The 27905-nt window shown below is 51.4% G+C and overlaps 15 protein-coding genes across 15 annotated transcripts; 9 read left to right on the plus strand and 6 right to left on the minus strand.

The window, feature by feature from the left end:
- Positions 1 to 1830: 1830 nt before the first annotated feature.
- MYCFIDRAFT_177087 (uncharacterized protein) lies at positions 1831 to 3104 on the minus strand (the record flags this gene model as incomplete). Its single annotated transcript, XM_007930968.1, has 9 exons — positions 1831 to 1995; positions 2019 to 2066; positions 2093 to 2221; positions 2273 to 2324; positions 2354 to 2626; positions 2677 to 2684; positions 2726 to 2804; positions 2849 to 3069; positions 3099 to 3104. 9 exons carry the CDS (start codon positions 3102 to 3104, stop codon positions 1831 to 1833), a joined length of 981 nt encoding a protein of 326 aa, XP_007929159.1.
- Positions 3105 to 4242: 1138 nt separating this feature from the next.
- MYCFIDRAFT_155914 (glycosyltransferase family 20 protein) lies at positions 4243 to 7145 on the plus strand (the record flags this gene model as incomplete). Its single annotated transcript, XM_007930969.1, has 1 exon — positions 4243 to 7145. One exon carries the CDS (start codon positions 4243 to 4245, stop codon positions 6829 to 6831), a length of 2589 nt encoding a protein of 862 aa, XP_007929160.1. The 3' UTR covers positions 6832 to 7145.
- Positions 7146 to 7674: 529 nt separating this feature from the next.
- On the plus strand, positions 7675 to 8904 carry MYCFIDRAFT_204458 (uncharacterized protein). The gene is made up of 2 exons (XM_007930970.1): positions 7675 to 7907; positions 7961 to 8904. The coding sequence occupies exons 1-2, from the start codon at positions 7843 to 7845 to the stop codon at positions 8397 to 8399; spliced, it is 504 nt and encodes a 167-aa protein (XP_007929161.1). The 5' UTR covers positions 7675 to 7842; the 3' UTR covers positions 8400 to 8904.
- A 237-nt stretch (positions 8905 to 9141) lies between these two features.
- On the minus strand, positions 9142 to 11547 carry MYCFIDRAFT_49785 (uncharacterized protein). The gene is made up of 2 exons (XM_007930641.1): positions 11188 to 11547; positions 9142 to 11117 (listed from the first exon to the last, which is right to left on the minus strand). The coding sequence occupies exons 1-2, from the start codon at positions 11517 to 11519 to the stop codon at positions 10340 to 10342; spliced, it is 1110 nt and encodes a 369-aa protein (XP_007928832.1). The 5' UTR covers positions 11520 to 11547; the 3' UTR covers positions 9142 to 10339.
- Positions 9506 to 10312, plus strand: MYCFIDRAFT_183457 (uncharacterized protein). Its single transcript, XM_007930971.1, has 2 exons — positions 9506 to 10088; positions 10161 to 10312. Exons 1-2 carry the CDS (start codon positions 9696 to 9698, stop codon positions 10227 to 10229), a joined length of 462 nt encoding a protein of 153 aa, XP_007929162.1. The 5' UTR covers positions 9506 to 9695; the 3' UTR covers positions 10230 to 10312.
- A 909-nt stretch (positions 11548 to 12456) lies between the features above and the next one.
- On the minus strand, positions 12457 to 13164 carry MYCFIDRAFT_198430 (uncharacterized protein; the record flags this gene model as incomplete). The annotated part of the gene is made up of 1 exon (XM_007930972.1): positions 12457 to 13164. One exon carries the CDS (start codon positions 13162 to 13164, stop codon positions 12457 to 12459), a length of 708 nt encoding a protein of 235 aa, XP_007929163.1.
- Positions 13165 to 13513: 349 nt separating this feature from the next.
- On the minus strand, positions 13514 to 14659 carry MYCFIDRAFT_141490 (uncharacterized protein; the record flags this gene model as incomplete). Its single annotated transcript, XM_007930973.1, has 2 exons — positions 13514 to 13657; positions 13721 to 14659. The coding sequence occupies 2 exons, from the start codon at positions 14657 to 14659 to the stop codon at positions 13514 to 13516; spliced, it is 1083 nt and encodes a 360-aa protein (XP_007929164.1).
- A 788-nt stretch (positions 14660 to 15447) lies between these two features.
- MYCFIDRAFT_166493 (uncharacterized protein) lies at positions 15448 to 16503 on the plus strand (the record flags this gene model as incomplete). Its single annotated transcript, XM_007930974.1, has 2 exons — positions 15448 to 16344; positions 16396 to 16503. Coding segments are annotated over exons 1-2 (942 nt in total), but the record flags the coding sequence as incomplete, so codon positions are not given.
- Positions 16504 to 16975: 472 nt separating this feature from the next.
- Positions 16976 to 17350, plus strand: MYCFIDRAFT_177094 (uncharacterized protein; the record flags this gene model as incomplete). The annotated part of the gene is made up of 2 exons (XM_007930975.1): positions 16976 to 16985; positions 17034 to 17350. 2 exons carry the CDS (start codon positions 16976 to 16978, stop codon positions 17348 to 17350), a joined length of 327 nt encoding a protein of 108 aa, XP_007929166.1.
- MYCFIDRAFT_211967 (uncharacterized protein) lies at positions 17285 to 19155 on the plus strand. Its single transcript, XM_007930976.1, has one exon. It carries the CDS (start codon positions 17395 to 17397, stop codon positions 18832 to 18834), a length of 1440 nt encoding a protein of 479 aa, XP_007929167.1. The 5' UTR covers positions 17285 to 17394; the 3' UTR covers positions 18835 to 19155.
- A 2344-nt stretch (positions 19156 to 21499) lies between these two features.
- Positions 21500 to 22364, minus strand: MYCFIDRAFT_177096 (uncharacterized protein; the record flags this gene model as incomplete). Its single annotated transcript, XM_007930977.1, has 10 exons — positions 21500 to 21530; positions 21557 to 21591; positions 21630 to 21706; positions 21736 to 21809; positions 21835 to 21850; positions 21888 to 21913; positions 21940 to 22022; positions 22052 to 22105; positions 22134 to 22303; positions 22337 to 22364. The coding sequence occupies 10 exons, from the start codon at positions 22362 to 22364 to the stop codon at positions 21500 to 21502; spliced, it is 594 nt and encodes a 197-aa protein (XP_007929168.1).
- A 47-nt stretch (positions 22365 to 22411) lies between these two features.
- Positions 22412 to 23301, plus strand: MYCFIDRAFT_177097 (uncharacterized protein; the record flags this gene model as incomplete). Its single annotated transcript, XM_007930978.1, has 5 exons — positions 22412 to 22456; positions 22504 to 23074; positions 23106 to 23162; positions 23202 to 23218; positions 23242 to 23301. 5 exons carry the CDS (start codon positions 22412 to 22414, stop codon positions 23299 to 23301), a joined length of 750 nt encoding a protein of 249 aa, XP_007929169.1.
- An 8-nt stretch (positions 23302 to 23309) lies between these two features.
- Positions 23310 to 24375, minus strand: MYCFIDRAFT_86773 (uncharacterized protein; the record flags this gene model as incomplete). Its single annotated transcript, XM_007930979.1, has 3 exons — positions 23310 to 24087; positions 24138 to 24209; positions 24346 to 24375. The coding sequence occupies 3 exons, from the start codon at positions 24373 to 24375 to the stop codon at positions 23575 to 23577; spliced, it is 615 nt and encodes a 204-aa protein (XP_007929170.1). The 3' UTR covers positions 23310 to 23574.
- A 271-nt stretch (positions 24376 to 24646) lies between these two features.
- On the plus strand, positions 24647 to 25721 carry MYCFIDRAFT_211970 (uncharacterized protein). The gene is made up of 4 exons (XM_007930980.1): positions 24647 to 24705; positions 24828 to 24996; positions 25086 to 25335; positions 25395 to 25721. Exons 1-4 carry the CDS (start codon positions 24703 to 24705, stop codon positions 25519 to 25521), a joined length of 549 nt encoding a protein of 182 aa, XP_007929171.1. The 5' UTR covers positions 24647 to 24702; the 3' UTR covers positions 25522 to 25721.
- Positions 25722 to 26631: 910 nt separating this feature from the next.
- Positions 26632 to 27565, plus strand: MYCFIDRAFT_141398 (uncharacterized protein; the record flags this gene model as incomplete). The annotated part of the gene is made up of 2 exons (XM_007930981.1): positions 26632 to 26713; positions 26766 to 27565. 2 exons carry the CDS (start codon positions 26632 to 26634, stop codon positions 27563 to 27565), a joined length of 882 nt encoding a protein of 293 aa, XP_007929172.1.
- Positions 27566 to 27905: the final 340 nt, after the last annotated feature.

Below are 27905 nucleotides of genomic sequence, written 5' to 3' on the forward strand. Positions count from 1 at the left end.
AGGCTAAAAGCTTATAATGTTACTATTAAGGCCTAGGACAATGCTACCCCTAGGGTGCTATTAGCTAACTAATTAGAGGCCGGCAAACTAGGACAATAAGACTACACTAGGCGCGCTACCACGCGTTAATTAATTAATCGCATACTCTTTTAAGGGCTCTACCTCTTTACTAACGCGCCCTGTAGGTCCCCCTCTTATTCCCTTATTCTATCGAGGCCTCGAGGCCTAGGCAATCGGCGAGGACGGCGCGGCCGGCGCGGCTATATTAGTAACAGTGTTGCGGAGTATGTTACTACTTAAGAAAGGAAGAATATAGCTATATTAGTAACGGTATTACCGAGTTGTTGTTAGTTAAAGAAGGAAATTAGAAGCAAGGTAAAGTTAGCGCTAAGACGACTAGCGCCGCTATTATTAATATTACTTGCTATTATCGCTACGCCTATAGACACAACCTTACCTATACTACGAGCCAGAGCGTACCCTACTAGACAAGTTAAAAGAATAGCTATGTTAAAGGTTTAATTAAAACTTTAATTAAAACTTTAAGCCGCTTAAAAGATTAAGCGACTAATAGACTAACTAACTAAGGGCAAAACTATAGAGCTAAGCTAGCCGGGGTCGATCTTGCGGACAATAGGTTACTCCTCGATCTATCTAACCCTTTAAGCGAGGCGAACCTCTACTACTATACTTATAATAGCCTTTACTTATAGAAACTAGACGAGCTGTGTTTTTTGAAAAGATAAGATAAGATTGATACTTAAAGGCTGCCAAACCTAGCTAATTAGGGCTAGCGAAACTACGAACAATAAGAATAATAACCCTCGGAAGCGGACAAACCCTCGGAAGCGGACATTGCTAGGTTTTTTAAAAGTAGACGCAAAGAACTCGGTACGACATTACTTAGAACGGAGGCAGGGCTATAATACCTCGTACGTCTACCTATTATAGTAGGGAAGACGCGCTCGTATTGTAATTAGTCGAAGGCCCTTAGTTCTTATAGATATATACTACTTTATAGGTTATTATATACAAGGATAGCGTAGTTAGAGTTAGATATTATATTAGAGGTAAGGTTTGACATAGTTACATAATTAGGTAGTTAAGTGTTCAATTTAGCGCGGGCTAAGTAGCTTATTAGACTTGCTAAGTTAGCGGTAATAGAGGTCGTAGAACATAGATAGGCTACGAGGGCGCGGCCTTTAGAAGGGAAGCGTATATTAGGGCTAAAGAGGCTATACGTAATTAGTATGTAACTAGGCTAAGTAAAGCTAGGGTCTTAGTGCCTTAGGCAGGGCTTGGCGCTTAGCAATAGGCTAACTTGCTTACCTTCCTCCCTCTCCTCCTAGCTCTTTATCGAATACTACTTATATCTACTACTACCCTATCTACCTACTAACATACCCTTCTTATAGATATTCTAAGGCTACGTAGGTAGTATCTATATTCTATAAGCCGCGTCTACGGTAGATTAAATGTCTTTAAATAGGCTATAAATAGTATACGGTCTAGCTAACCTCTAGGTAGTAGGCTAAGGAGCCTAGTATTTACGTCGCGTTATATAGCGGCACTATAAGCTTTATATTACGGTACCGTCGGTACGAGAGATTTGCGTACTTATAGAGGCATTACTTTACGCAAATAGCATTCTAGAGGCGTACTTATAGCGTCTACTTGTTTTTAAAGTAATAATAGATAGCGATAAGGGACAGAGAAGGCAGGATAATAGATAATAATTTCTAGCTTACCTTACGGGACCTAAGTTTTTTTGCTTCTAAAGTCTTATAAGGCTAAAGTCGAGCCTTGCTGCTCTTTAGGCCACCGAAGCAGTTAGTCCCTAACATTCGTCGGAATCAAGTCGAGATGTTCGTACTTCTTTGCCAATTCCGAGTATTCCTCGTTGTGCATCGCTAAGCCACGTGCCACCCTCGCCATGCGCTGCAGAGCGAAGTGATTGACGTCGCAGGCAAGCGAGCAGGTACTTGGATCGATGTACTTGTGTTCCTTCTGTACATCACGTGGCTGGAGGAGTGCTGCTTCGGCTCCTGCTGATCCTTTGCGGGATTCTTCGGTCACGTCACAGGGAGTGCACATTGTGCAATTCGTGGCTGAGAGGTCGTGGTGCACTTATGCTTGAGAAGGAAGTGAGGTCGGAGGCACGAGGCTTAGATGTAGATCTTGGCCCCACTAAGGACTGTCGGTCAAGTATCGTGACTTGTTCCTTTGAAACATCGTCATTGTGCAGCAACATCGACGCCAGTGGTACTTACACTCTACGAGTCATGTTTGCCGGCATAGATGGGTATTGGTGGTGTTTCGTGTTCCTGTATCATGAATGTGATACTCGAGTCACGATAAGGCTAGGAAAAATGAAAGGCTGAGGTAGTTGTACTTGTAGTGCCATCGAGAATAGGAGAAGCCGAGATCCGCGGAGTGAGCCAACTGTGTCGTGATTGTGTTGCCGCCGTGTCGATTCCGTACGGCTGGTATCTGCCACGGTACTCGGACACTTGTTCCTAGAAGTGATGTCAAATCGTTGGGTGACTTATGAGTGGCTCCTGGTTCCAAGGCAGTGGACGTGGCGTTGCCGCGTGGATGTGCTACGCTCGCTCGCTCAGCTACAGTACTGTACTGTGTGTGTTGCAAACAGCCTCGTTGTCACTATAGCCGCGCAACGTCAAAGTCTGATGCAAGTGCAGATTGGCTAGATTTCGGGCCTTATGACGAGTGGCTCGCATGAGGCAAAATTGACGGCGGCAATTGAGGCAGGGATAACTGGGATAGGTCCTCTTCGGGCATCGAAACTTGAACATCTGTTTGGTCAGACATAGATGAGTATAGTTCAAACTTGAAAGCTGGAGTCGGGTCCCGAGCCTGTTGTGCACTGCGCGTGGGGTTTGCAGAGAGGAACGAAGACAGTAGCAGGGATATCTTGGTTTCCAGCTGAGGCGGTGTCGGTTGCAAACGGGGCTGATGATGCCGCATGTTTGGAGGATACATATGCTCTCCCGAGGTCATTTCCGGGAGCCTCGCCCGCAACACCTTACACGTGTCGAATTCGTGGACATTCTGGGGAAGGGCGATGGATGTCAGGAGACACTCATGACAGCGTGATCGTCGTCGAAAAGCAACATGCTTATCATCACGGCCAGCCGTGCTGAGCCGTCTGCGACTCATTGGCGACCATTCTTGGCATTCGTGGGTTATCAGGCTTGATGTAGATATCGCGTAAGCATGTGAGTGCTGTCATGTCATGGTCGCCGAACGGCGATGGAGTGTGGTGCGAGGGTGGAGAGAGAGAGGAAGAGGAAGAGGAAGAGGAAGAGGAGGAGGAAGCGTGTGTTTCGGCGCGGAAGGGCAGGCTTCCTGTTTAGGACTAGCGCAACGGCCGGGACGTAGCGCGCAAAAGGTTAAAAAGTGTGAGCGAAGCTTCCCGCGCTCTGGCCATGTCTGACCACTGACCACACAAACAAAACTGGAAACTTGGAAGAAGCCGATTGCATCACAGTTTTGCAACAAGCCCGCTGGCTGGATGACGCGGTCGCGAGTCCACGCAGCCAGTGAGCGACCAGAAGGCACACGAAGAGGCGCCTCCGCCGGCGACGACGGCAAGTGAGCTGAGCGTGGTGCTCTTCCAGAATCTTCAAGAGCACTGTGGCATCACACTCCTTTCCTCTCTGATCCCCCCTTCACTTTCTGCTTCACATGCAAACGGAGTGAAACCCTATCTGCGGCCCCGCTGCGCTAGCTTGCGTCGAAACTTCCTGCTTGAGCCATCACACCTCCTCTCTCTCTCATGCACTTGCAACACCACTCCCAAACCTATACCCAGTGCAGCTACAACACCAACACAATACCGCCGCAATGGCGACCAACTTGACTGTCTCACTGTAAGTATGAATTGCGAAGGCGCTACACAACACAACACAAACATCTGGCCACCAATACGTCAAGTGGCGCGACGCAAAGTCACACGCAGAATCAAATTGACTTCGACATAGCTTCCTCCCAAACACCATCTCCTTCGAGCAGACACCCCCAAAAGAATCACAATCACGCAGAGCACGCAGTCCGCCATTCCAGCTTGAGCAGCGCGCAGCATCCAGCATTGATCTGCCTTCAAGAAACGCAAGCGAGAAGACCAGCTTGTTCAATGGTCCAACACCGCCGTTGACACCTGCTATTCAAAATGCAGTAAACGAGGCATTCTTCACGCCCGGAGCAAGCAATGCGCAGAAGCGTATGTTTGCCAGACCTGGTGATCCTCGATCACTCCTTCGAAGCGACACCCATGCAGAGTGGTGGGGCGCTCAAGGAGTTTTCAACCAGCCGCGCTCTCGTGCTGGACCGCTACCGTCGGCTTCCATTCAAGACTTCTCCAAGGTCTACGAAGAGCTGAGCGCGCGTGACGAAGAGAAGAAGAAGAAGAAGGGTCGTCGCCTGGCGAAGCCATCTCCACACAATGCGTTTAGCTCGCGCTCTGGCAGTTCCGAGAGAGGCTTCGAGGATAAGACCTGGACTGTCGAGCCAGCCATCCACGGTAATGGAGGTCTTGTCAATGCCGTTCGTCAAGTATCACAAGACGATGATACCATGAACGAGCACGATCAGCCCATGGATGTGACCTGGATAGGCACTTTGGGTATGCCGACCGACGCCTTACCCGAGAGCACCAAGGAGGAAGTTCATGATAGGCTCCTCAATGAATTCCAGTCAGAGGTTGTATACTGCTCTGACAAGGACCTCGATGGTCACTACGCCCACTACTGCAAGACCATTCTCTGGCCCATCTTCCACTACCAGGTTCCCGACCACCCGAAAAGCAAAGCGTACGCCGACCACAGCTGGGAGTTCTACCGAAACGTCAATCGAGCATTCGCAGACAAGGTGATCGCTAGCTACAAGCGAGGCGACACCATCTGGATTCACGATTACCACCTCCTCCTCGTCCCTGGCATGGTGCGTGAGAAGCTGTCAGACGCGAAAATTGGCTTCTTCCTGCACACGGCATTTCCATCATCAGAAGTGTTCAGATGCTTGTCGACCAGAAAGGAACTTCTGGATGGCATGCTCGGCGCAAATCTCATCGGCTTTCAGACCGAAGAGTATGCGTCGCACTTCCTCCAGACTTGCTCTCGCCTGCTTGCTGTCGAGACCACGTCGGAGGGGGTGCAACTCGACGACCACTTCGTCAACGTCGTCAGCCAGCCTATCGGCATCAACCCACCAATGTTTGAGCAGATGCTGCAAGAGGACGAAGTCCAGGAATGGATCACTACCATCCTGGAGAAGTACAAGGGCAAGAAGCTCATCGTTGCTCGAGATCGCCTCGACCACGTTCATGGAGTGCGTCAGAAGCTGCTCGCTTACGAGCTTTTCCTCAACAAATATCCCGAGTGGCGCGAAGACGTGGTCCTCATTCAAGTCGCCACCTCTACCAACGAGCAGTCGGAGCTTCTCACCACAGTCTCAGACATTCAGAACAGAATAGATTCTGTTCACTCCACCCTTGCTCATCAGCCCTTGGTCTTCCTGAAGCAGGACATAGCATTTGCTCAGTATGTGGCGCTGCTGACAGTAGCTGATGCTTTGATGATCTCTGCCTTGCGTGACGGCATGAACTTGACGGCCCACGAGTTTATCTATTGCCAGGACGGCAGAAGTGGTATTAAGAAGTACGGCCCTCTGATCCTGAGCGAGTTCACCGGCAGCGCGGCGGCTCTTGGCCACGATTTCCTCTCTATCAACCCTTGGGACTTTTCTGGTATGGCGGAAGCAATCAAGCAAGCACTGGAGATGGACGAGGGGAAGAAGAAAGCGCAGTGGGAGCGCCTCCACCACACTGTAATGACACAGACTGGCGCACACTGGCAACGTCAGCTCAGTAAAGAGCTTGACCGCGTATACGAAGAGCACCATCAACGTGCATCGGCATCAGTGCCACGATTGAACGTCTCGCAGCTTGCTGAGCAGTACAAGATTTCCGAAAGCAGGCTTTTCATCATCGACTACGAGGGTACTCTGGCTCCTCACAAGACCCACTATGGTATCCCACTTGGATCTCCAGCTCGTCTCGTGGAGACACTCAATAACCTTATGACCGACCCCAAGAACGTCGTTTATGTTATGTCAGGACACAAGCCAGAGGAGCTGGAAAATCACTTCCGGACTCTGCCCAAGGCTGGTCTGATCGCAGAGAATGGATGCTTCGTGCGTGAGTTCGGTGCTCAGAACATGGAGTGGACTCCCTTCACAGATCTCGACAAGGTGGCCGAATGGAAGGAGCAGACCAAGAATATTCTTCAATATTACTCTGACCGGCTTGAGGGCTCATATCTCGAGGAGCGCCACTGCAGCTTGCTCTTCCGATACGAGAAGTGCGCAGACCAGGAATCTGCGCTTCGCTTTGCGGGAGAGTGCGCAGACCAGATCAATGGTGCTTGCAAGTCCATGAAGATCCACGCAGTGCCAATTAAGAACGCTGTCCTCATTGAGCAAGAGGACTTCAGCAAAGGCACCGCTGCGACCCATGTCTACGACACCATTTGCGAGCGCACCAAGGGACTCTCAAGACCTGACTTCATGATGGTTGCTGGAGACGATCGTGAAGACGAAGTGATCTTCAAGTGGGCCAACGATCTAGGGAAGGAGGGCAAGTTGAAGAATGTCTTTACCATCACTGTTGGGAGGCGCAACACTGTCGCCCAGGCCACATTGACCCAAGGATCGACCGGCCTGCTGACTGTTCTGGGCAAACTCGCCAAGATCTCAGCAGAGTCGCTCCCACCAGACTACTTCAATCTGCCGAGAAACAAGACATTCCCATCATAGTGGAGTTCGGGTTTGATGGCGAATTCAACCAAGATCCGGCCCCGCTGGTGAAGGCTCCGAACATGCCAAGGAAAGAGATCGTGCCTGCATCTGCATCGAGACCTCAGCTGCGGGACAGCTCGTCAAGAGGGACACAGATGAGTACACCCAGCTACTGCTTGATTGCATTGCAATATCATAGCAAGCGAGAGATACCCAGAATTCTGCAGCATAGCTTGCGTTGCTTCATGGCATGGCGTAAGGACATAGACAGATAACGATGGTATCAGTTATGGATGTTGCAGAGCATTTGCAGCAATGCCGTTACGAGTACGATTGAAGACGAGTCTCTTCTCCAGTGTTTCTCCTCCACATCTCCACGTTGTTCCTTTGATATACTTGGGGACAGGGGACTCGTTACTCGTTCCGTGACAGCAATTATCAGCAGTTTGATCGTGTTGGAGAAGGTACTGTAGCCTGTAGCCTGGTGGTCTGGTCCGAGGGCCAATTGTCTCAGCGGCTCAGGACCTTTCCAGGGTGTCTGACGCTGAGACAGTGATTGGCAATTTCCCTCCCTTTCGGAATTCACAGCACTTCTTCCTCATCACTTTTCATCTTCACATGAAGACTCCTGCAATTGTACCATCTCAATCATGTCCGAAATGCGTCGGACCTGGTGCCGACCCCTGCGACAATACCTGTTCTCCAGGATCCCTTCTTCGGAGTCGAAAGCGTCGGTTCTCCATCGCTGGAATGCGCCGCTTTCATGCAAAGAATTCCATCCACTTGACCCTTACGCCTGGCGGCGCGGGATGCTTGCGTCCATCCAACAATGCCGCCCGTTATTCGTATGCTATCGTATCGTCGTTGCACTGCCAGTCGCCATGAACTTCGGAAGGATTTCTGCGGCTGCTCAGCTGCTGTAGGAAGCTGCACAGCCGGGCTGGAAGCTTGAGGGCACATGACATAACTACTGCAGAGCTGTCCGCCTGACGTGCTGCAGAAACGGTCCTTTTTTCACATTTGAGGCAGATGACTTCTTATTACAGTGTCACGTTGGAGTGGAAAGCCGGACTCATTGATTTTGGCAAAATCAGGTGAGAATACCGCGGTTCGCTTGAGCGTTGGCATCGAAGCTGATGAGAAGCAGAAATATGGCTTCGAATCTCCTCCTTGTGGATGACCATCACAGCTATGCCCGATTTTTCTCCAGTGACCGCCTTTTCAACCAGGTCTTTGTCCAAGTCGTCAGAGGAGTGGCATGGGCAGTACTCGCCCTCATGGCGGTTGGAGTCCTGATTTTCGCCGGACTTATGATCAAGGAATCGATACGAAAGCATCGAGAGGCCCTCAAGGATGATGAGTTTAATGCGACTGATATCGATGTCGAAGCAGGGATTGGAAGTGCATACGTCGATGAGCCGCCAAAGTACGAACATGAAGATGCACCTCCACCGGTCTACTCAAGTGAAGAAGTGGCAGCACCACCGGCTTACCATGAGCTATCGGATCGGGAGACATCGAAAGCTACCGCAGAAGTGAATTTGCAAAGACCCTTTCACCATCTCCCTACTGGATCCAGGAGTTGACTTGCGGACGCTGTTCGCTGACCTGTCAACTTGGAGCGCTCCAACTCTGGCTGGCGTTCTCTGGATTATGGCCCACAAAAGCTTGTGGGCGAGCCGCCGAAGGTTGGAAACACGATCCACAAGATGAGTAGCTGGTAATCTCACGCCAAGCATCGACATGAGGACTGAGGACGTGAACATGAGGACTTCATGACTGAGGACATCAACCGACTATATGTATCACTTGCCTTGCACTCGAGAATCTTCACATCTCTACACATTTACTGCCATACTACTACACCACGAAAGAATCCACTACAACTCCGAACGACAATCAATATGGCCAACTTTGTTGCGAAAATGCTCGTGAGACTGCTTGCTGCACTACTCGCAGCTGCACTTCGATTCAAAGACAACGACGCCTATCCGCAGCCAGACGGGCTTGAATCGAACGACGACGAGCAGAGCGAACAAGACCAAGACCAAGCCCAGGCAAATGAAGACCCTGAAATAGCAGCAGCCGCCGAGTCCGAAGCCTCAAGCTGGACCGACGAGCTGTCTGAAACTGCTCTCACTAGAGGAAACGTGATTCTCATGCGACCATGTAATGGCAGCATGGCCTCACCTCGTCTCCTGCTGGTATGTGGCGTCAAAGCTCAGCCAAATGCAGCTGTGATCACTATTCCGGAGGCTCAAAAACAACAAGCAGACTCATACAGGTTGGTTGATACACCTGAGACTCTAGAATATGCCTACAGCGGACGTCCATCTGAGGTGCTTGTTGTTGATGTGATGGACCAAGCCCACCCGCTGGCGGCGAGAGTCATGGAGTACGCGCTATATATGACATTCGTTCCCCAAGATCGCAGCACCACCAGCGATGATCCCCTTCGATACTTGGACCATCTTGCCCAACCCTTGAGCAGTGTGGACCTCAGAGAACATAGCGTCGATATGCGAGCCTCGCAAAAAGCTGTATTCCACCTGCTTACAGGCGACAAATGCGATTCCGAGTACTGTCGCGATGGATATGTATTACTCCATCCTTCAGACATGGAACTGGAAATCGAACCTTCAGACGATCCAGACTCAGCTGTAAACTGGCTACATCAGCACACACCCCCGAAGATGCTTTGCTCTTACTGCCTTGGCACAAGACTTGCCCTGGAAAACGAAACCTTGACAGGACTAGACCCTAGAGCCGACGGTCTTAAAGAATGCGAACAACGTTTGGTTGCCCACCTTCGTCGATTGAACAGATTGCGCCTGCAGCTGGGCTACACACGTCACACTGATGTGGAATATTTCCGTGGCGCGATGAAAGTGGACGATGATGGATTTGTTTGTGTGAAGCTGAGCGGCAAAGAAATCATCAAAAATCTGGGACTCGACATCGTGACTTTTCTGACGCCGAAGCATTTCATTGACTCCAGGGCTGGCTTTACTTTGCGCGACACCTCCTGCGCAATGTGTCTTGATGACTACGAGCGTGGCGACTACATCGTGGAAACGAAATGCAATCATCAGTTCCACGAACAGTGTCTGGAGAAATGGTTCGATGACAATCTCACTTGTCCACTGTGTCGGACTGTTCACGTGGAGGATTGTGAGGACGATATCGAGGAGGGTGGTGAGGAGGGTGGTGAGGAAGGTGGTGAGGAGGGTGGTGAGGAGGGTGGTGAGGAGGGTGGTGAGGAGGACATTGAGGAGGACATTGAGGATGATTTCGAGGAGGATAGTGGCGAGGCTAGTGGCGAGGCTAGTAACGAGGACATTGACGAGGACATTGACGAGGACATTGACGAAGACATTGACGAGGACATTGACGAGGATAGTGAGGAGGATATCTAGGAACATGATATTGGTTCGGACAACTGTAGCCGACTTGGACAACTATACCGAGTCTGCCCTTACGATTAAGAATACAACGCTACAAAATAAGACGGAACGTTTCCCCATCTCTACGCCTTTTTCCCACCCGTCTCTCCAAGCACAACCTCATCCCTCTCCCACACAATCGTCAAAGCAGCCCCCAACGGCCCAAAAACCGCACTCCTCACCACAGCATCAACCCAAACATTCCCCACACTAAACCCCAGCCCCTTCCTCTCAACCTTCCTCGTCTGCGCCACAGCCCAGAAAATCTGCGCCAGCGAAATGATCGCATAATCCCATTGCAAAAACTTCAAAGCCCCTTCCCCAACACTCTCAACCCTGTCCGTCGCCAAAGTCGGAAGGAAAATTTTTGCCAAGTTCAAATCTTTTAAAAGTTCGGATTTGAATAGTGAAGGCGCCAGAACTGAGGTCAAAGATATCGTTAGGACGGATATGTGGGTAATGACTCCTAATACGAGGCCGAGACTATAAGCTTTGCGCAGGAATGGGAGTTGGGCTTTCCCATCTGGTGGCAACGCTAGGTCGGTGGGGAATAAGGATTTGAAGAGGGATGTTGATATCGATGTCCAGAGTGGGAAGGCTTGCCAGAAAACTAGAGCTGCGAGTTTTGTGTTTGTTGAGATTAGGGATGGGGAGGGGAGGGTTGCGGCTAAGGTTGGGAGGATGGAGCCTGTGAGGAGAGCGTAGGGGATTGCGCGGAGGTATGCGAGGTCTGGGATTGCGATGTTGGAGCGTTTGGGGTGGTCTGAGGAGTTTGGGGTGAGGTAGAGGTTTAGGGCGAGGTAGGCTGGGCCTATGACTCCTATTCCGGCGAGTTGGAAGAGGAGGCCGTAGAGGGTGATACTGTTGGAGAGAAAGTCATGGTTAGATTGATGGTAGAATAAGATGATCAAAGTGTGAGGTTGGAACTTACTACGAAACCAAACTCCCCCTCACCCCTCCTCGACCCGCTTCAATCATTATGACAACCCACATCGCGAAACTACTCCCGACGAATGCCAGACTGTTTAATGCTCCCGTGACGTGGGAACCTGTTGCTAAAGGCCAGAAGAAACTGACTAAGAAGCCCGCGATGTCGGGGGATTTTTGAAGCCAGGTTGGCCATGTTGTTGTGGTATCTGTTAGGACTTTTTGTTCGCAGGCTGAGGTCAGTTGTGCGAAGAGGCCGTTGCTCCGGCTGATGCCGTGGAGAGTGTAGATTCCTACGGGGACGAGACTGGCGAGGAGGAATTTGTAGGATGACATTATGATGTCGATCGTTCCCGGGTTTTTAAGAATGGATGTGGTCAGGCTGAGGTTGAGTACTATTTCGTGAAGAGTTGTGGTTGTTATTAGCGTGAAGCAGCAGCTTACTTGTACCCGAGAGCTCTCTGCTCTGGTCGGATGCGGGGAGACGTTCAATGCTGACTGCTTGTCGGCCGTAATTCTACTGTAGCCTGATCCCTGAACGTGTACCCGTGTTGGCCGGAATTGCCGTGCTTGTTTCCGAAGCTCCTCAGACTCAGAGCAGTTCGATGGGGAACTTATTGCTGTGAAATCTGACAAGGAGGAAGAAAAGACGTCGGCGAGTTGAGGAGAGGATAGAAAGCTGATGAAACGTGACGGTAGACCTGACGTTTACCTGAACCGAGCAGCTCCTGTCAGCAAAGCGGTCCTCGGTTACAGGAGCTTAAGGAGATGTCTTACGGTCGAAGGAGAGTGCGATATGGCAGGCCATTTTGTGACGTTGTCAAGTCGCATCATGATTCACTGACTTTTTACTGAGTCGATCGTCGGCAGGCCAGAATTTCCAATCCAGCTTCACGCAGGAACTCCGCAACAACGACTGGCTGGTAGTCAGAGTAGATGGTGACAAGAATATGTTCGTGTCGTGCCAACGGAGGACATGGGGGGCTTTCAGGATCTGGAGCTGTGAGATCCCTATGCCTTCGCGGCATTTCGTCGGGAATGATGGATCAAGGGCGTTAAAATTTCCTATTATACCGATGTCTTGATCATGTTAAGAGGGTGGCAAAGCCATCGACCAAAGAATATCATAAAAGCAAAGTAATTTTGGGCACTGTAACATCCATTTGAAATTGGCATTGCTACGTAGGTAGGGCTACGAACTCGCTTGCTAGCTTGCTAAAACTCACAAAAGCACTCGGAACGTTGAAAATGGGCAGAGTGTCAATGCCAACCTTTACTCATCACATCCGGGATACGGGTAGACACAATTGGTGTTTTTCGCATCGTCCGCTGACTTGGTCTTCGACTCCTTGGTTGGATAAGGATACTCCCATGTCCCGGAAGAGCTTGACGTTGCCTTTGTGGCTGCAGAGGTCTTCGGCTCCTTAGTAGGATAGGGGTACTCGAAAGTCTTGGTAGTGGACAGCACGGGTGTCTCAGAGGGGGCTGTTTCAAATGGAGTTGAGCTGCTCTTCTTCGCGCTCGAGCTGGGCTGAGCCGCCTCACTAGTCGTGCTACTAGAGCTTGTCGTAACGGGTTTTGTCTGATACATGGATGGCTTCGCCGTAGGATTTGGTGGCTCAGGACCAGGGCCAAACCACGTTATGGGTGCTGGCGGGTCCACAGAGACTGAAGTCGTCGAAGTAGAAGACGGCGCGGGTGGTACTGGAAGACCGTTGATGGGGTTCACATCAGCACTGGCCGATGCACTCGTGGAACCCGATTTGGGCTGAACGGTGGTGTATAGAGTCTTGGTCAACGTACTAGTAGGCCTGATAGACTTGGTAGTAGGATTCACATATGTGGTCAGGCTCACAACGTGAGTTACTGTGACGATGTTGTCGGCACTGTCATTTTCGGCTTCGTGGCGGGCTGAAAGTGGATATGCGAATGCGAAGTGGCCAGCCAGCAGCGCAGCAAATAGTGTTGTTGAGATGAACATGTCGGGCGGGATTGTGTATATGTCGACTGAAGGGTAGTGTAAGGGGTTGTGTATTTCAGCCTTTCAAATCTCGGAGAGTGAGCGGCATCGTCGCAGATAGGTTCCACTCTGCGGTCAACAATGGTGAGTCGTAACAAGGGAAGCCACGAAAGGTCTTTGTCTGCAACAAAGCCATTTTCATTGTGCTTGAAAATAGAGACATGTCATGTGATCTCCAAGTCGCTGCTTTTCGTAGTCTCGTACAATCCTGCAAACTCATAATCATGCATCAGCTCCGTTCACATCGAAAAATTTCCAAGAGTCCGAGCACCTCATCAAGTGCACAAATACTATACTGGCATGCTAACTTTCACAGGTCCTCTTTCTCGTGCGTATACTGGCCACCACCACCCAGAGGATCACCGCCAGGAACACAGAGACCCAATCTCCAGAAGTAGTCACGGTGCGCGAAAAAGAGCTGCCAAAGCTTGTAGCGCGAAGGAATGCCCCATGGCTCGGTGGTGACTTCGTGGATTTCATCTTTCACGGATGCGAGAAGATGGCGTTTCGTGTGCACGGTCGAATGCTGACCAGCAATGCACTTGCCATCCGTGTCACCTTCACAATGCTGCAAGTCTGCAATGTCTGGTGACAGATCAGACTTGGCGATGAATATCTCGCCCGCGTGCATAGTGTAGCCCCACTCGGTCAGAGGGAGCAGCGGGACTGGGTCGTCGACATGTGTCACTCGTCTAAATCGCAGTTTTGTGTCATCTGTGGGAATCTTTCCACCAACATTGAAGCGCTCGTCAAGATACTTGGCGAGGCCAGCGTTCCCAACTCGTGGCTCCCCGAAGGTCGTAATGACCGGATCATAGCCACGAGCCAGCAGGTCCAGAGCGGCAAGAGCAGCAACTGCGCCTCCCAAGGAGTGACCGACAAGCGTCAGTCTGTAGTGAGGATGAGTGGATAGCTGGGTCTGCAAGTCTGGCAAGATTTGGTTGCGAGTGTTGAGCCAAGATGAATGAAAGCCCATGTGGACTGTGCAATTTAGACACTTTGGCTCGTTTATCCCTCGTGGAGCGTGTCCTCTAATGCCTTTGGTGATGTCTTGGGATGCGTGCTGTAGAGTGCTGCCATCCTCTTCGCCTGGATATGGCACATATTTTTGCGGGACTGTGCTCAGATCCACAACGGTATTGGCGATGCTGTATGTGCCCCGAAAGGCGACGATGACACGCTTCTTGCCATGATCGAGAGCAATGTATCCGCACGAGTCGCTGAGCAAAGGACCGGTGTTCCAGGTGGTTGCCAGCTCGAATTGCGGAAAGTCAGTGCATCGTGACAGGCAATTGAATGGCTTGGAGATGCCGAAGCTCGTTGAGCCCACGCAGTAGGAGATGTCAACAATGCGCGCCAGCTCCTCGAGCTCGGTGAAGAGCGCGGCACTGATAGAACCAGCGACCACCAGGGTAAGCTGGCCCAAAATACCAAGGATTTCTCTGTCGATGCGCATGGCTTCTTGCTACATCCGGATCCGAGCCGTTCCACCGTCCACCTTCGGCCTTACACGACGCACGCGATCAAGGCGTGAAGAGCGCAGCAGCGCGACGAGAACATAAGCGTTGAAACAAGGTGTCGCTGGTGCCTGAGGCGCTGCAGGTTGATGATTAGAGCCGAATGGAATGGAATGCGTGGGCAGGGCAGGGCAGGGCAGTCTGCGTCAGCGATCAGCAAGAGAGTGCAGCTACAGCTACAGTAAGGTACGAGCGGTGTTGATGTCATCCTGTCACTCTGGCACTACTCGAAGGAACGCAGAGGCCAAGGACGGCCAAGCACTGACGCTTCCGGCTCGCCCGCCCCTTCACCTCTGCGCCGTCTTCGCGCGACCTTGTGCTTGTCTTCTCGCCCTCATAATTTCTCATCTACTGCTAATGGCATTGCTTCCTCCCCTTCTTCACTACCACACGGCGTAAGAGGAGTCTGCGCACCGCAGCAGGAGAATCACGCCCAATACTTAAAATGGAAGAGAATATCCAGGATCATGACTTCGATCAACGCCATCACGCTCCATACCACGAGACCACTCGTCCCTCGATACAGCTCGATACCTTGCGATCGCAGTCTTCCAAGTCGATGCCTGAAAAGGCCCATATAAACGAGAAAGATGCTGCCCCATCGCCCAGCACACCTTCAGCCCCACCCCGAAAGAGCGTACAGTTCGACAGAACTGAGCTTGATAGAGAAGAACCAGACTCGGATGCTCTGCCGAGGAGGAGTACAACAGCTTCTCGAAACGGGCCTGGAAGACCTAGTCGAGACTTCGATAATCGAAGGGATGGACCCTATGGTCGTCCTTCTATCACAATGACGCGGCGGCGCTCTTCACAATTTCTGCCCGTAGGCACCGAGACAGATCCTCGTACTTCATTCCAAGACCCTAGCGCGCCGGATCTGGAAGCATTACAGCATCTGGACACCATGGTTGTAACTCATCCCGACTTCGAGCCAGAACCGCCTGCTTTGAACTACGACCTTTGGTCAAGGAGATGGTCGATCGCCATTTTCTGGTCACTAATACTGGTCGACTGCATTGCGATGCCCATCGCTCTTTATTTCTGTCTCTGGTATTTGACCGACCTTTCTCCGAATGCAGTCTTCTCAATTGTCACGGCCGCGCTTGGAGGTGTTTCCATTGTGGAATATTTCATCCGATTTTGGCGATTGTGGAAGAAGGATAGCACGTGTCGCGTAATTGGTGCGAGGAGAGCGTATCTGGACTGGTTTCACTGGAACCTTTCATTGGGTTGGATTGTCATTATGATTGAACTCATCGTTGGCACTGTTCCGGAACATCCTCCAATCAGACTCTTGGCTATGCCGTTAGCAAGTATGCTCTACGCTTTTGGAACCGAATTGCTCATCGTCGATACCTTGCGCTATTTTGAAGTTCCTGCGCCCTGCCGAATGAGCAGTATACCAAAAGGTGCGCAACTTCGGCCCGCAATATATTCCATGATCGAGGACGTTGTTGCGGTCGACGGAAGTGGCGGCACAGAGTACAGAGAAGCATTGAACAGGCGATACGAGGCTTCGCACATGTTCCGAGCAATGTTGAGGCGGCTTGGAATATTCTGGGCTGTTGGTGCAGAAGGAATGGCTGTTTTGACAACCATCATTGTTTTTACCATCCAGCACGAGGTGAGCTGAATTTGAGTCTGGAGAGAAATATCTTTGCTAACATTTGCTTAGGCCGCCTACGTGGTCGGCTGGTCAGCTCCCTTCGTTTGGGCCGGTATCTGGGTCATCGCCACGATCGCCTATGTGAAGTATTGCTTGAAGAAAGAGAAGAAAGCTTGGGCCGAAGAGATTGCTGAGAAGCAGGCCGCAGCATACGGAACTGGTTCAGAGACGACCGAAATACCACAGCCGGAAACGACTCAGTAGGGCTTGTTCGAATGGAAGGCTTGTAATTATTAAAAACTCACGAGAGACGATTCAGAAGCACGGCATTGCGTACCCGCCAGCGTTGAGATTGAGCGCTTGATACGATAAGAAAGAATTGAATGGTTTACAGGACATCAATCTGTCTCGATATGGGCTTGTTTCAACTTGTGAGTTCTTATTGACTTTGACTTTGCAAACTGTTTGTCATGCACCGAGGAGGCCGCCTGCACACGTGCACGAGGAGACAGCGGACTTCCAAAGTGCATGTGATATCTTGACACGCATATGACTTCACTTGGCAACAACACGGCATACCATGATACCACCGATCATGCACCGAAATCAAGCCTCGACCCCGTAGCCAATGGTAGAGTTACGTAAGGTAATGTGGTTTCGTCCAACAACCGTCCTTAGCCGGTCCCTCTTCCGTGCCATGTGATAAGATTCTCATCCAGGCTATCCCTCTAAGTGCAAGTATACACCCAGTGATCTCTTCCACCTGCACTTAGCGCTATGCTGTATCCCCACCGATCCCTATGAGCAGGAACAGGCGGAGGAGGCACAGCCAGGTGGATCTCGGCCCAGCATCTTTCGAGTCTCGGCGGGGTTCAATAATCTTTGGAATGCTGGCCACCACGGAAAGTCTAACGAGGCGAGAGCACACTTCTTTGTCCATATTTCCTTCCTTTGCGATATTCCTGCAAACTTCCTCTGCAAACGTCTGCCTGAACCGCTGACAGACGACTCACTTTCGTTCTAGCAAGCCAGACCCTTAGACAGGCCTATACAGCGATATTGCCCAACATGGCTCCAATAGCGATCAGCGAACACACGAACGGACACGTCGAGACGAACGGTGCATTGAACGCAAAAGCCACTTCTTTTACCCCAGCAGCCAAGATGGACAACTACCACGCCGCATCTTCAGAACAGGCTATGTCTGCCGAGCAGGCATACGCCGCCCACAACTACCACCCACTTCCAATCGTCTTTGCAAGAGCACAGGGCTGTCTCGTGTGGGATCCAGAAGGAAAAGAATACCTCGATTTCCTCTCTGCATACTCAGCAGTGAACCAAGGTCATTGCCACCCCGAACTCATTCAGGCATTGGTAGAGCAGGCCAGCCGAGTGACACTTTCCAGCCGAGCATTCTACAACGATGTCTTCCCTAAGTTTGCAGAGAAGATCACCAGCATGATGGGCTTCGATATGGTGCTGCCAATGAACACTGGTGCCGAGGCAGTCGAAACGGCAGTCAAGATTGCAAGGAAGTGGGGCTACAAGGTCAAGAAGATCCCACAGGATAAGGCTTGGGTATTCAGCGTGCAAGAGAACTTCCATGGCAGGACATTTGCTGCGATCACCATGTCCACAGACCCAGAAAGCAGAGACAACTACGGCCCATACTTGCCAAATGTTGGCTCGGTCAACCCATCGACGGGCAAGCCTATCCCATTCGGTGACGCCGATGCAGTGGAGCAGCTTTTCGAGAAGCACGGCAAGGAGACTGCTGCATTCCTCGTGGAGCCAATCCAAGGCGAAGCAGGTATCGTGGTGCCAGACGACAGCTACCTGAAGAGAGTGCGGGAACTCTGCACCAAGCACAACGTCCTGCTCATCTGTGATGAAATCCAGACCGGTATTGCACGAACAGGCAAGATGCTCTGCCATGAGTGGTCTGGCATCAAGCCAGACCTTGTTCTCCTTGGCAAGGCCATCAGTGGCGGCATGTACCCAGTCTCCTGCGTGCTCGGCTCGAAGGAAGTTCTGCTCACTGTTGAGCCCGGAACTCACGGCAGCACATACGGCGGCAACCCTCTTGGAAGTGCTGTAGCGATCAAGGCTCTTGAGATTGTGGAGGAAGAGCAGCTCACGCAGCGAGCTCAGACTCTTGGCCAACGCTTCCGTGACGGCATCCAGGACATCATGAGCCGATACTCTATGATCACTCTCGTCCGCGGAAAGGGTCTTCTGAATGCCATCGTCATCGACGAGTCGAAGACGAATGGCCACAGCGCCTGGGATCTTTGCATGCTCATGAAGGAGAAAGGCCTCCTCGCCAAGCCGACTCACCAGAACATCATCAGACTCGCACCACCACTCGTGATCAGCGAAGACCAGATTCGCAAGGCTCTCTCAATAATCGAGGCTGCCGTTGCAGAGCTACCAGGCCTGCAGGGCAAGAAAGCTGAGGCCATCATCCCTCCAGGCGAGCATAATGTGCGCATTGGCGTTGACAATTAGAACTGCATAGGGAAGGAGTTCAACACGAGATTATTGGATCGGGATACTCGCGATGTGACTGAGCACTCACGACCGGGATGCATTCTTTCTTTTTCTCTGGTCGGCCGGCACAGCACTAAACTAGATAACGATTCGGCTAGATTACCTTGTGATACCCAGCTTTCCCTCTCAAAGGGCATGAGATCGGTGAGCGAGAGTGAGAATTATGGCGTTGGACCTGGGGACGGTACAAATGGGTAGGTACATATCTATGAAAGTTATGATTACGGACTGCTTCTGGGGCTCGCGCCTGATATGTGATTAATGCAGGGGACCGCTCTCAGCCTCCAGCTCCCCATTTGTCCAAACTAATATCGAAGCTCATCTGGTTCCTGCATGGGCGATTGCAACGCAGGACGACACAAACACTGCACCATCCGATAAGGTACCTACTCTGCGCTGCTAGCTTCACGCAGCTCTGACACAAATTTGATGCAAGGACGGTAGCTCCCACGAGTGTTATCGCGTTTTCATCACGGCGAGACATGCAACAAACTCCCAAGACGAACCCGAGAAGGCTTCAATCGAGAATTAAAGCACTCACCCACATAATGGCAATCACTCGAGCGAAGGAGCGCCAGAATGGTACGATAGAAAAAAACTCATAGAATAAGTCCACGCAAACATATTGACCGATCTTCCATGACAGCAATCAATCGAGCGAGACAACGAGTCTTCGATGTAACCGAGCTAGCTATTCGAAAACATTCTCCTCCAGCTACCAATCAAAGACACCCTAATCAACGCAACACGAGTTTCCCGCCATTGGAAGAACCTCATCGACAACTCAGCTCGACTCCAACAAGCTCTCTTCTTCCGCCCCCTCCCAGGCCCATCAGTCCGTTTCGACTACAACCTCTCCCGCTTCCTCGAAAAAACCAGCGATCGCCAAGTCATCGTCCAGGTCAACCCACTTCTGTACAAAACCCGGAACGCTTTGATGCGATACTTGCATGGAGTCGTGTCTGGAGATCCAGCTTTGGAGGAAGGGAGTTGGCGACGCATGCTCGTTTTTCAGCCTCCGATGCGCACCGTACGGTTTCGAAGTTGTGGTGAGGTTATGTATGCGACTGCTAAGAACGGGTATGTGAGGTTTGAGCATCTGGATTTACCTGTTGATAATAGGTTTCCGTCTGCGCTTGAGCCGGATGAGATGTTGTTTTTGGAGCATGTTGAGGTTGCGGATGATGTGAGGAGGGTTGTGGTGCGGAGGGGGTTGAATTGAGAAGAAGGGGCGGAGATGGACGTTGGCCTGTGACAGTGTGACAGTGCAGTGATGCTTGGATCACTTTGATGTGAGGGTTGGGTGCACAACCTGATTGGTACCATATTGTGCTCTGGCCTTACACGAGCTGTGTCCGCATAGCATTTCACATGTTGATTGTGACTAATTTGAAGCCTGTGATTAGCAGGACCAAGGAGGTAAGCATTTATCGCCATCACTTTCTCTCTTAGGTACCTTAGCTATTCCACCTTCAACTCAACTTCCAAAACTTCGCGACAGACAGGTTCGTCTTATTCCACTCGAGTCATGACGACGACGACCATGGCCACCGAAGACACGGTGCAATCGTTGCAAGCCGAAAGGTACAAACGTATTCTTCGATTACAACGAAATTTCATCCAGAAGTTTGCGCTGGACGATTCAGCCTCGAAGTCCAGCACGGTCTTACCGTCCTTGTCAACCACCGCCCTGGCCATGGAAAGTGCTGGAGCGACGATAGAGTCGAACTCAATCAGTTCCAGTGCTGGAAGCATCGCTGGAACCATCTCAACGCCGGAAGATGTTGCACCAAAGCAAGCACTCGTTCCTCCACCTCCAAGGTGCGACTCGAAGGCTGCGCAGCCGACCTCGCTTTCTAAACCGCCGGCCTCTACCACAGATGAGCCAGAGAAGCCTACTTCTGCGCAAGCTGTCTTCAGCACGGGAGAGCTGTTTGAGACAATTTTGCTTAACCTGAGAGTCGAACACATCCTTGTCAATGCGATGCGAGTCTGCAAGGAGTGGAAGAATATGATCGACTCATCACAACGACTCCAACAAGCTCTCTACTTCAGGCCACTTCCGAACCCGGTAGAGCCACGAGGCGAACACTTCTACGAGAAGCGCGGCGAGTGCAAAAACGCCATCCAAGTCCTTGAGAACCCGCTTCTGCGCCGCGCGAGACGTCTCGCAGAAAAATTTCAGAGATCAAGCCGTATGAAAGGCAGAACTGGTGAAAGTACGAGCCAGCACCTGCAAGCTCGCCAGAAGGCTCTGATGAGACCGAAGGCCAGCTGGCGACGCATGCTTGCCTTCCAGCCTCCTGTTCTCAATATCGATGTTGAGCACTACGAGCAGATCAATATTGATGCCATCGAGAATAGGCGTGGGATTACAGTGCGTGATACCGCCGGTGACCGGTACCTGTACTGGAGGACGGGATACTACCCAATCGAAGATCTCTATCAGAATATGCGGTGCTTTAAGCTAGCTCGCAACATTTCGCGGACGGAATATGACCCTACGGATGAGCTGGACCACGGGTTTGGATGGCAAGCCAGCTTCGAGATCCCTTCCGATGCAGAATATGAGGGCGACTAGTGCTTGCAGTGCCAGTGTTCGTATCGAGGCGACGGTATAGATTCATGGAATGGAGTACGGAGTAGCATTAGAGCTACAGCATCGACTGGAGGGCACGACTCATTATTAAGGAGCATAGCAGGTAGAATAGGAGGCTCGGTCAGCAGAATACTTCTCTTATTGTAGAACGAACATGGACATTCTTGACTATCCTAAGCTCCTTCACCAAGGAGATGGCGATCGTCTCCTTGAGAGCTTTCTGATGATGCTCTTGCGACTCAAGATCACACGGCGATGACGGCTCATCAGCGTCTTCTCCAGCCTCCTAGCAGGTGTCGTTGCAGAGGAAGAGGTCAGTCTGGTCAGAGTTTGACTTTCACAAAACATAGTGAGTGCACAGACGTTTCGGCTCGGCTTCACGAACAAGCACCCATGCCGCCTTACACTTCACGTCTCTCTATAGCCTGCGATTTCTCCCTGCAAAAGCACAACATATGCTTCACCAACGTTTCTGTTCCTGTTTCTGTACCTGTCCTACCATATATCCCAGCCATAACAACCGATCTTGACGGTCAGCATCTTCTACCTCAATTGCCGCAATGTCTTATCGCAGACTGCGGGAGACGGCACATGCAGATCTGAGCTATCCCAGCCACCTAGAGGGGTACACTATGCCGTGAACAGTCGACGCTTTCACGTGTATCACCAAGTGAGAGCGGAGTTGTACACAGATCTGCCAATGCACGACCTGCATGTGCCCGTGCGAGTACATAGCGCAAAAGTATAACATGTGAGCTGTGCGCTTTATAGACCCATTGGTGAGCTCACCGAGGTTTTGGACATTCGCTTCATCGGCACACTTCACGGCTTTGCATTGAACATAGAGCAGACGATAGAAACATTGGGCACAGAGGATCCGATTAGACATTGCATTGGAAAGAACAGGAACGCGCTATCACACACAGCTTCGACAGAATGCAGATGATCTACAGCTCAGTCGCATTCGCTCTGCTCAATGCAGTGGCAGCAGGTAAGCTACTTTCTTTCTTCTAACGCAAAGACGACAGCAGCAGAGCAGAACTGTCAAGGAAAGAGCAGAAAACCCCCTTTGCACCGCGAAGATTTTCTCAGAGAATCGCAAAAATGAAACTCCAAAACGCAACCGACAGAGCTCTGGATCACAACATCACCACCACAATCCCCATACTGACCCACCTCCCCTCACAGTACCAAACAACCCCGCTCAACTCGTCCGCCGCCAAGACGGCACACCCACCTCCGCCCTCCTAACCTCAGCCGAAACCGGCGTCTTCACAGTACCCGGCGCAGGTTCCTACGAAGTAACCTACCTCTCCAACGCCTACGACGTAGCCGGCCACGTATTGACCGTCGGAGGTGGTGACGCATTAGTCGGAGGCGTGATTGTGACAGCAGCGAGCTCAGGGTTTGTGGCAAACGGTCAGATTGTGGAATTGGCTCCGATAACTTCGAGTACGAGTAGTACGCTTGCGGCGGCGCAGACGACTGAGACGACAAGTCGGACGAAAAGTGTTGGAACTCCGACGGTTACTGCTTCGGAGACGAGTAGTGCGGGAGGGGCGATGGTGACTGGTCGAATCGGTGCGGCGGTGCTGGGTGGTGTTGTTGCTGGTGCATTGATGCTTTGAAGATGGAGAGAGGAGACGAGATGTGCTGTTCTTGTCTTTTTTTTTCCTGTTGTGCGCGCGTTGCAGCGTTCTAATACCCTTCTTGCGTGCGAAGACAGTGATGACCTGGGAAGAAGTAATGATTGCATGCATTATGAGAGAGAGTTAGACCACAGCGCGAATGTTAGAGTCAATCGTCAGCAGGAATGGAGAATATGAATGATCTTGGCCTCCTTCTCGCCTTTGCGGCTTTCTCATTTTAAGTCATACCTATCCTCCTTCAACGCCGTCGCTATGCTTGTGGGGTAGTGCTGCAAGTCGTGCTTGCATGTCTCCAGTCTCGGACTTGCTCTCGGTCCGCATATCCATATCCTAGATGCGACCCAAGCATTCGGAGCATTGGGAGAGTCCAGAGCTTGTTCGCGGCGACACGTGGCGTCTCAGCACGAGAGCTGCTCAATCTGTCTTCGTATCCTCTTTCCCACCATCCATTTACCTGCCCGGAAATCCACCCGGTGGAGGCTGGAAACCACGGCCGCCCGGGGGAGGTTGAAAGCCTGGAGGAGCAAATCCAGGAGGTGGACCACCTGGGAAACCTCCTGGCGGTGGAAAGCCAGGTCCTCCTCTGCCAGGGAAGCCTGCAGGAGGCCCTCCTGGAAAGCCTGCTCCTGGGAAACCAGGACCTCCGACACCTGCCGCTGGACCTTGAAGTCCAATTCCTGCGCCTCTTCCTGCCGGTTTCGCGATACCTGGTCCCGCCTGCATTGCTGGCACAGCTCCTCCAGGTGCGCTCTGTCCGAGTCGTGCTGCGGGATCCGCAGGTGGTGGGCCGTCTACTGAGCATGAGACGATGTGTGCGCCGCGGACGATTGCAAGACCTAGCGATCGCTTTTCTTCCGCCTCGATCATTTGGCCGCCGGTTTGTGCGCCTGGTGCGCCGCTCGCTTTGGCCTTTCTTTTCACCTTTCGAAATTCTTCGCAGTCGGCTAGTACGAGGTTCATGTGCTGTGTAGAGTCAATATATGATGTCCTTGAGAACTCTGTGGGCTCCATACCTTGTCAAAGGCGAGCATTTGGCCCACGAGCTGTCTGCCATCGTTCATGGTCGCGCGCATTCGATAGTTGACCTAAACATGCATGAGTACATTGTTATTGTTGGAGTGATTGAGGAGAGGACTCACGAAACCTTGCTATTCATCATATCAGCGAGCTGTCTCTGTCAACGAAGGACTCGTTGTAGTTTGGAGTTGTGGTGAGACTTACCATCTTGCCCTGCTTCTGCGACGATGCCATGTTGCCGGTACTGCGCGCCTGAGCGCAACTCAAGGTCCAGCTACGATTTGTCCAGAGTCAATGCGCGCCAAAATTGTGCTGCGAAATGTGTATAGGCTGGTGCGGCTTGTGAGTGAGGTGTAGATGTCGTTGTCGCGTGCGGTGAACTTTTGGCATCGCAAAAGAGCTTCGAGCAGACACGTGACTAGATGCCGGGCTTGGCGCGCCGAACCACCGAACCAACACCTGCGAATTTGACCTTCGACATAGCTTGCGCTTGAACGTCGTCGACGTCGCACTTTACTAACGAACAGCCATCGAGCCAGGACGTGACAGATCACCAGCACAATGGTGAGTGACTCCCGCATATATCGATATCACCGCTACCACCAAGACCTGCACCATCGATTCGCGACACAGAACAGCGCACTTATGGACACTGGAGCAATGGCTAACAAAACTCCTTCCACCAGGCACGCGGCGAGAACTCCACCCAGGGCGGTAGCGACAAGTCCGCCAACCCAATGCGCGAGCTCCGCATCCAAAAGCTCGTCCTCAACATCTCCGTCGGCGAGTCTGGTGACAGACTTACTCGTGCCGCCAAGGTGCTCGAGCAGCTTAGCGGTCAGACTCCAGTCTACAGTGCGTATCACCACGTCCAAAGAATGAGAAGCATAGCTGGGCAACAGGCACGCAGAGGAACAAGAGACTGACATGGGACATGTTCACAGGCAAGGCCCGCTACACCGTCCGTACCTTCGGTATTCGTCGTAACGAGAAGATCGCCGTTCACGTCACCGTCCGTGGCCCAAAGGCCGAGGAAATTCTCGAGCGTGGCCTCAAGGTCAAGGAGTACGAGCTCCGCAAGCGCAATTTCTCGGAGACTGGCAACTTCGGTTTCGGTATCTCTGAGCACATCGATCTTGGTATCAAGTATGACCCAGCCATTGGTATCTACGGCATGGACTTCTACTGCTGCATGTGCGTAACATTTTCTGAATCCGTGGGAGTAGGATACTGGATACTGATAATGATCGTAGGACCCGCCCAGGTGAGCGTGTTGCCAAGCGTAGACGCTGCAAGTCCAGAATCGGCGCTTCCCACCGTATCGACCAGCAAGAGACCATCAAGTGGTACAAGAACCGATTCGAGGGTATCGTGAGGTAAATGCTGTCATGAAGGATAAGGCTTTGGTTTATGTCATCTGAACGTGGAGCATGGAACTGGCGCAAAAAGAGCAAGGCTTTGTAGACTCTCATAGATAGAGTCGAGACAGATGTGGCCTATCGGAGCTTTTTCACGCATGAGCAAGATCACTACAATGGAGGCTTCATCAAAAAGATGAGACTCAGCCGTTTAACCATTGATCACTGTCTCGTTGCATATCTGCTTCCAATTGTGTCATGTTGTGTGTGTGTGAGGTCCTGTTGGGTGGAGGTAAGTAGCTCGCCCTGTCTGCTTGAATCCTAATGAGCTGCCAACACTCGTCTGGCTCTTGAACCTCCCTCAGGTGCAGGCGCCCAATCCCCCTTTTCTTATAACATAGTTGAGTGGCCTCTTTCCTGATCACCTGCGATGTCTCGGAGAGAACGTGGTCATGCCGAGTCCAGCAACAAGGATGGTTGCACTTCAAACCCTGGGTTGCTCCTATCGACTCGAGACACTCAGCGCTCAACATGAGGCACATCTGAAATGGCGAAACTAGTACAGCTCGTATACAAGGTTTTACACTGGCGTTATGTGGTACGTGATCTCCTACCGATATTACTTCGGTCCAGGTACGAAACCAAGAATACCAGAATCATCATGGGAGAAAGCCATGAATCAAGCTTGCTGACGAGTATTTTCTCGGCCGCAGCATCGATCGTGAGCTCAGACTCAGCATCAGCAGCGTCGAAGTCAACGGAGACATCTTTGTCGAGAGACTGCTGTTTGAGACTCATGTTGAATCCTGAGTGCCATATCTGCTATCGGGGAGCATTGATGATCAGTGCTAACCAGTGAAGGTAAAAGATCCAATGCTCCACTTTTGTCGAAAGCTGTTTCGGTGACTTTGATCCTGCCCGGGTCGGCCAACTCAGCGGCCAAAGTCGGACCTGATGAATAACTGAAGCATCCGAAAGCCGTTGTGTTTGTAGAGATACTAACAAACTTGTAGAGAAGCGCTTGGGGTTGGGTTCGATTATAATGGCAGGCGCCGGATCGACAGAGGAGCAACCTGTGAGTACATGCCAAATTTAAGGCGTTGGAATTAAAATGACTGTTGTCAATTGTCAGATGTGGGAGCGACTAGTTCGTTTTGTTGCACTGGAAGATGGGCAAGAATATATAGGAGAGCCCGTTGATCCAGACGTAGATGGTCAGTTTCGCCAGCCCTCCTCAAGCGTTGCGTCAGCTAACACGTAGTAAAGTCGGTGCTGCTTTAGCATCATCTCAATCATTGCAAGTCAGAGTGTTTCATGGAAGCTCACCACTTGACCCCTCTCTTGAACCAGGCGATCGGGTCTTGAGCATAAAGCGCTTGCTACCGCCCATCTCAAGCAAAGAAATTGGAACGATACGCTGCATCGGACTCAACTACCGCAACCATGCAGCAGAGATGAAGTTGGCTCTACCGACTCATATGTCGGTCTTCTTCAAGCCTTCGACATGCCTGAACAGTCCCAATGCGCCTTTGATCATCCCTCACCAAGCAACAGACGAGCAAGCCGACTACGAAGCAGAACTGGCCGTCGTGATTGCTAAAGATTGTCGTAACATATCTGTCGAGCACGCCATGAAGTATGTTCTGGGCTACATGTGTTCGAACGATGTAACGGCACGAAAGTGGCAATTCGCCGGTGGAAACACTCAATGGGGGTATGGCAAAGGCTTCGATGGGTTTGCTCCCATGGGGCCTTGCATGGTCTCTACGAAGAGAATTCCAGATCCTAAAGTCATCGAGCTGAAGACGACGCTCAACGGAGAGGTCATGCAGCACGGCCAGACAGACGATATGATCTTCTCGATACCCGAGATCGTGTCGTATTTGAGCCAGGGAACCACATTGAGTGCCGGGACTGTGATCATGACGGGAACACCGCATGGTATCGGAGTCAGTAAAGATCCGCCAGTGCTCTTGCGCGATGGTGATGATGTGAGGATTGTTATGAGCCACGGTCTAGGAAGTCTTGTCAACAATGTAGTCTATGAGCGGAAGCCTGTGCAGTAGCGCAACGATGCTCGAAAGTGCGTTGGAGATGGCAGAGCAATGATTTTCTTCTTTCTCTACAAATTGCTGCCAGGAAACCATTGTGGAACGACCGGTGGTTTCGGCGGTGTCAAGACGACACCAAGACCTCGGACAACGATCCTGGTCGGTGAGGTAGACAAAGCTGGCCATTATCCTCCAAAAGGTGGATATTGGTGGATGTTGATGGCTGTTGTGATGGAAGGGAATTGTGCATGCATCCCGCGGCCCCACCACTTCGCCAAGAACTCCGAGGCCTCCTTCTGTGACTGATTTTGATCCTTCCAGGCACCATCGACGTCTTCGGGAATCAGGACGTGGC

Source organism: Pseudocercospora fijiensis (genome assembly GCF_000340215.1).
Source record: "Pseudocercospora fijiensis CIRAD86 unplaced genomic scaffold MYCFIscaffold_7, whole genome shotgun sequence".
In the NCBI taxonomy this organism is placed as follows: domain Eukaryota; kingdom Fungi; phylum Ascomycota; class Dothideomycetes; order Mycosphaerellales; family Mycosphaerellaceae; genus Pseudocercospora; species Pseudocercospora fijiensis.

What these genes read in the sequence shown, in the direction of transcription:
- MYCFIDRAFT_49785 (XM_007930641.1), bottom strand. Translation starts at nt 11,519, where the DNA reads ATGTCATCCTACAAATTCCTCCTCGCCAGTCTCGTCCCCGTAGGAATC. An exon ending in AGGGGGAGTTTGGTTTCGTA is followed by an intron (nt 11,118 to 11,187) that starts GTAAGTTCCAAC and finishes TCTCTCCAACAG; the next exon opens with TATCACCCTCTACGGCCTCC.
- MYCFIDRAFT_211967 (XM_007930976.1), top strand. Translation starts at nt 17,395, where the DNA reads ATGGCTCCAATAGCGATCAGCGAACACACGAACGGACACGTCGAGACG.
- MYCFIDRAFT_211970 (XM_007930980.1), top strand. An exon ending in CGGTCAGACTCCAGTCTACA is followed by an intron (nt 24,997 to 25,085) that starts GTGCGTATCACC and finishes ACATGTTCACAG; the next exon opens with GCAAGGCCCGCTACACCGTC. An exon ending in ATGGACTTCTACTGCTGCAT is followed by an intron (nt 25,336 to 25,394) that starts GTGCGTAACATT and finishes TAATGATCGTAG; the next exon opens with GACCCGCCCAGGTGAGCGTG.
- MYCFIDRAFT_204458 (XM_007930970.1), top strand. Translation starts at nt 7,843, where the DNA reads ATGACTTCTTATTACAGTGTCACGTTGGAGTGGAAAGCCGGACTCATT. An exon ending in ATTGATTTTGGCAAAATCAG is followed by an intron (nt 7,908 to 7,960) that starts GTGAGAATACCG and finishes GATGAGAAGCAG; the next exon opens with AAATATGGCTTCGAATCTCC.
- MYCFIDRAFT_183457 (XM_007930971.1), top strand. Translation starts at nt 9,696, where the DNA reads ATGAAAGTGGACGATGATGGATTTGTTTGTGTGAAGCTGAGCGGCAAA. An exon ending in GTGAGGAGGACATTGAGGAG is followed by an intron (nt 10,089 to 10,160) that starts GACATTGAGGAT and finishes GACATTGACGAG; the next exon opens with GACATTGACGAGGACATTGA.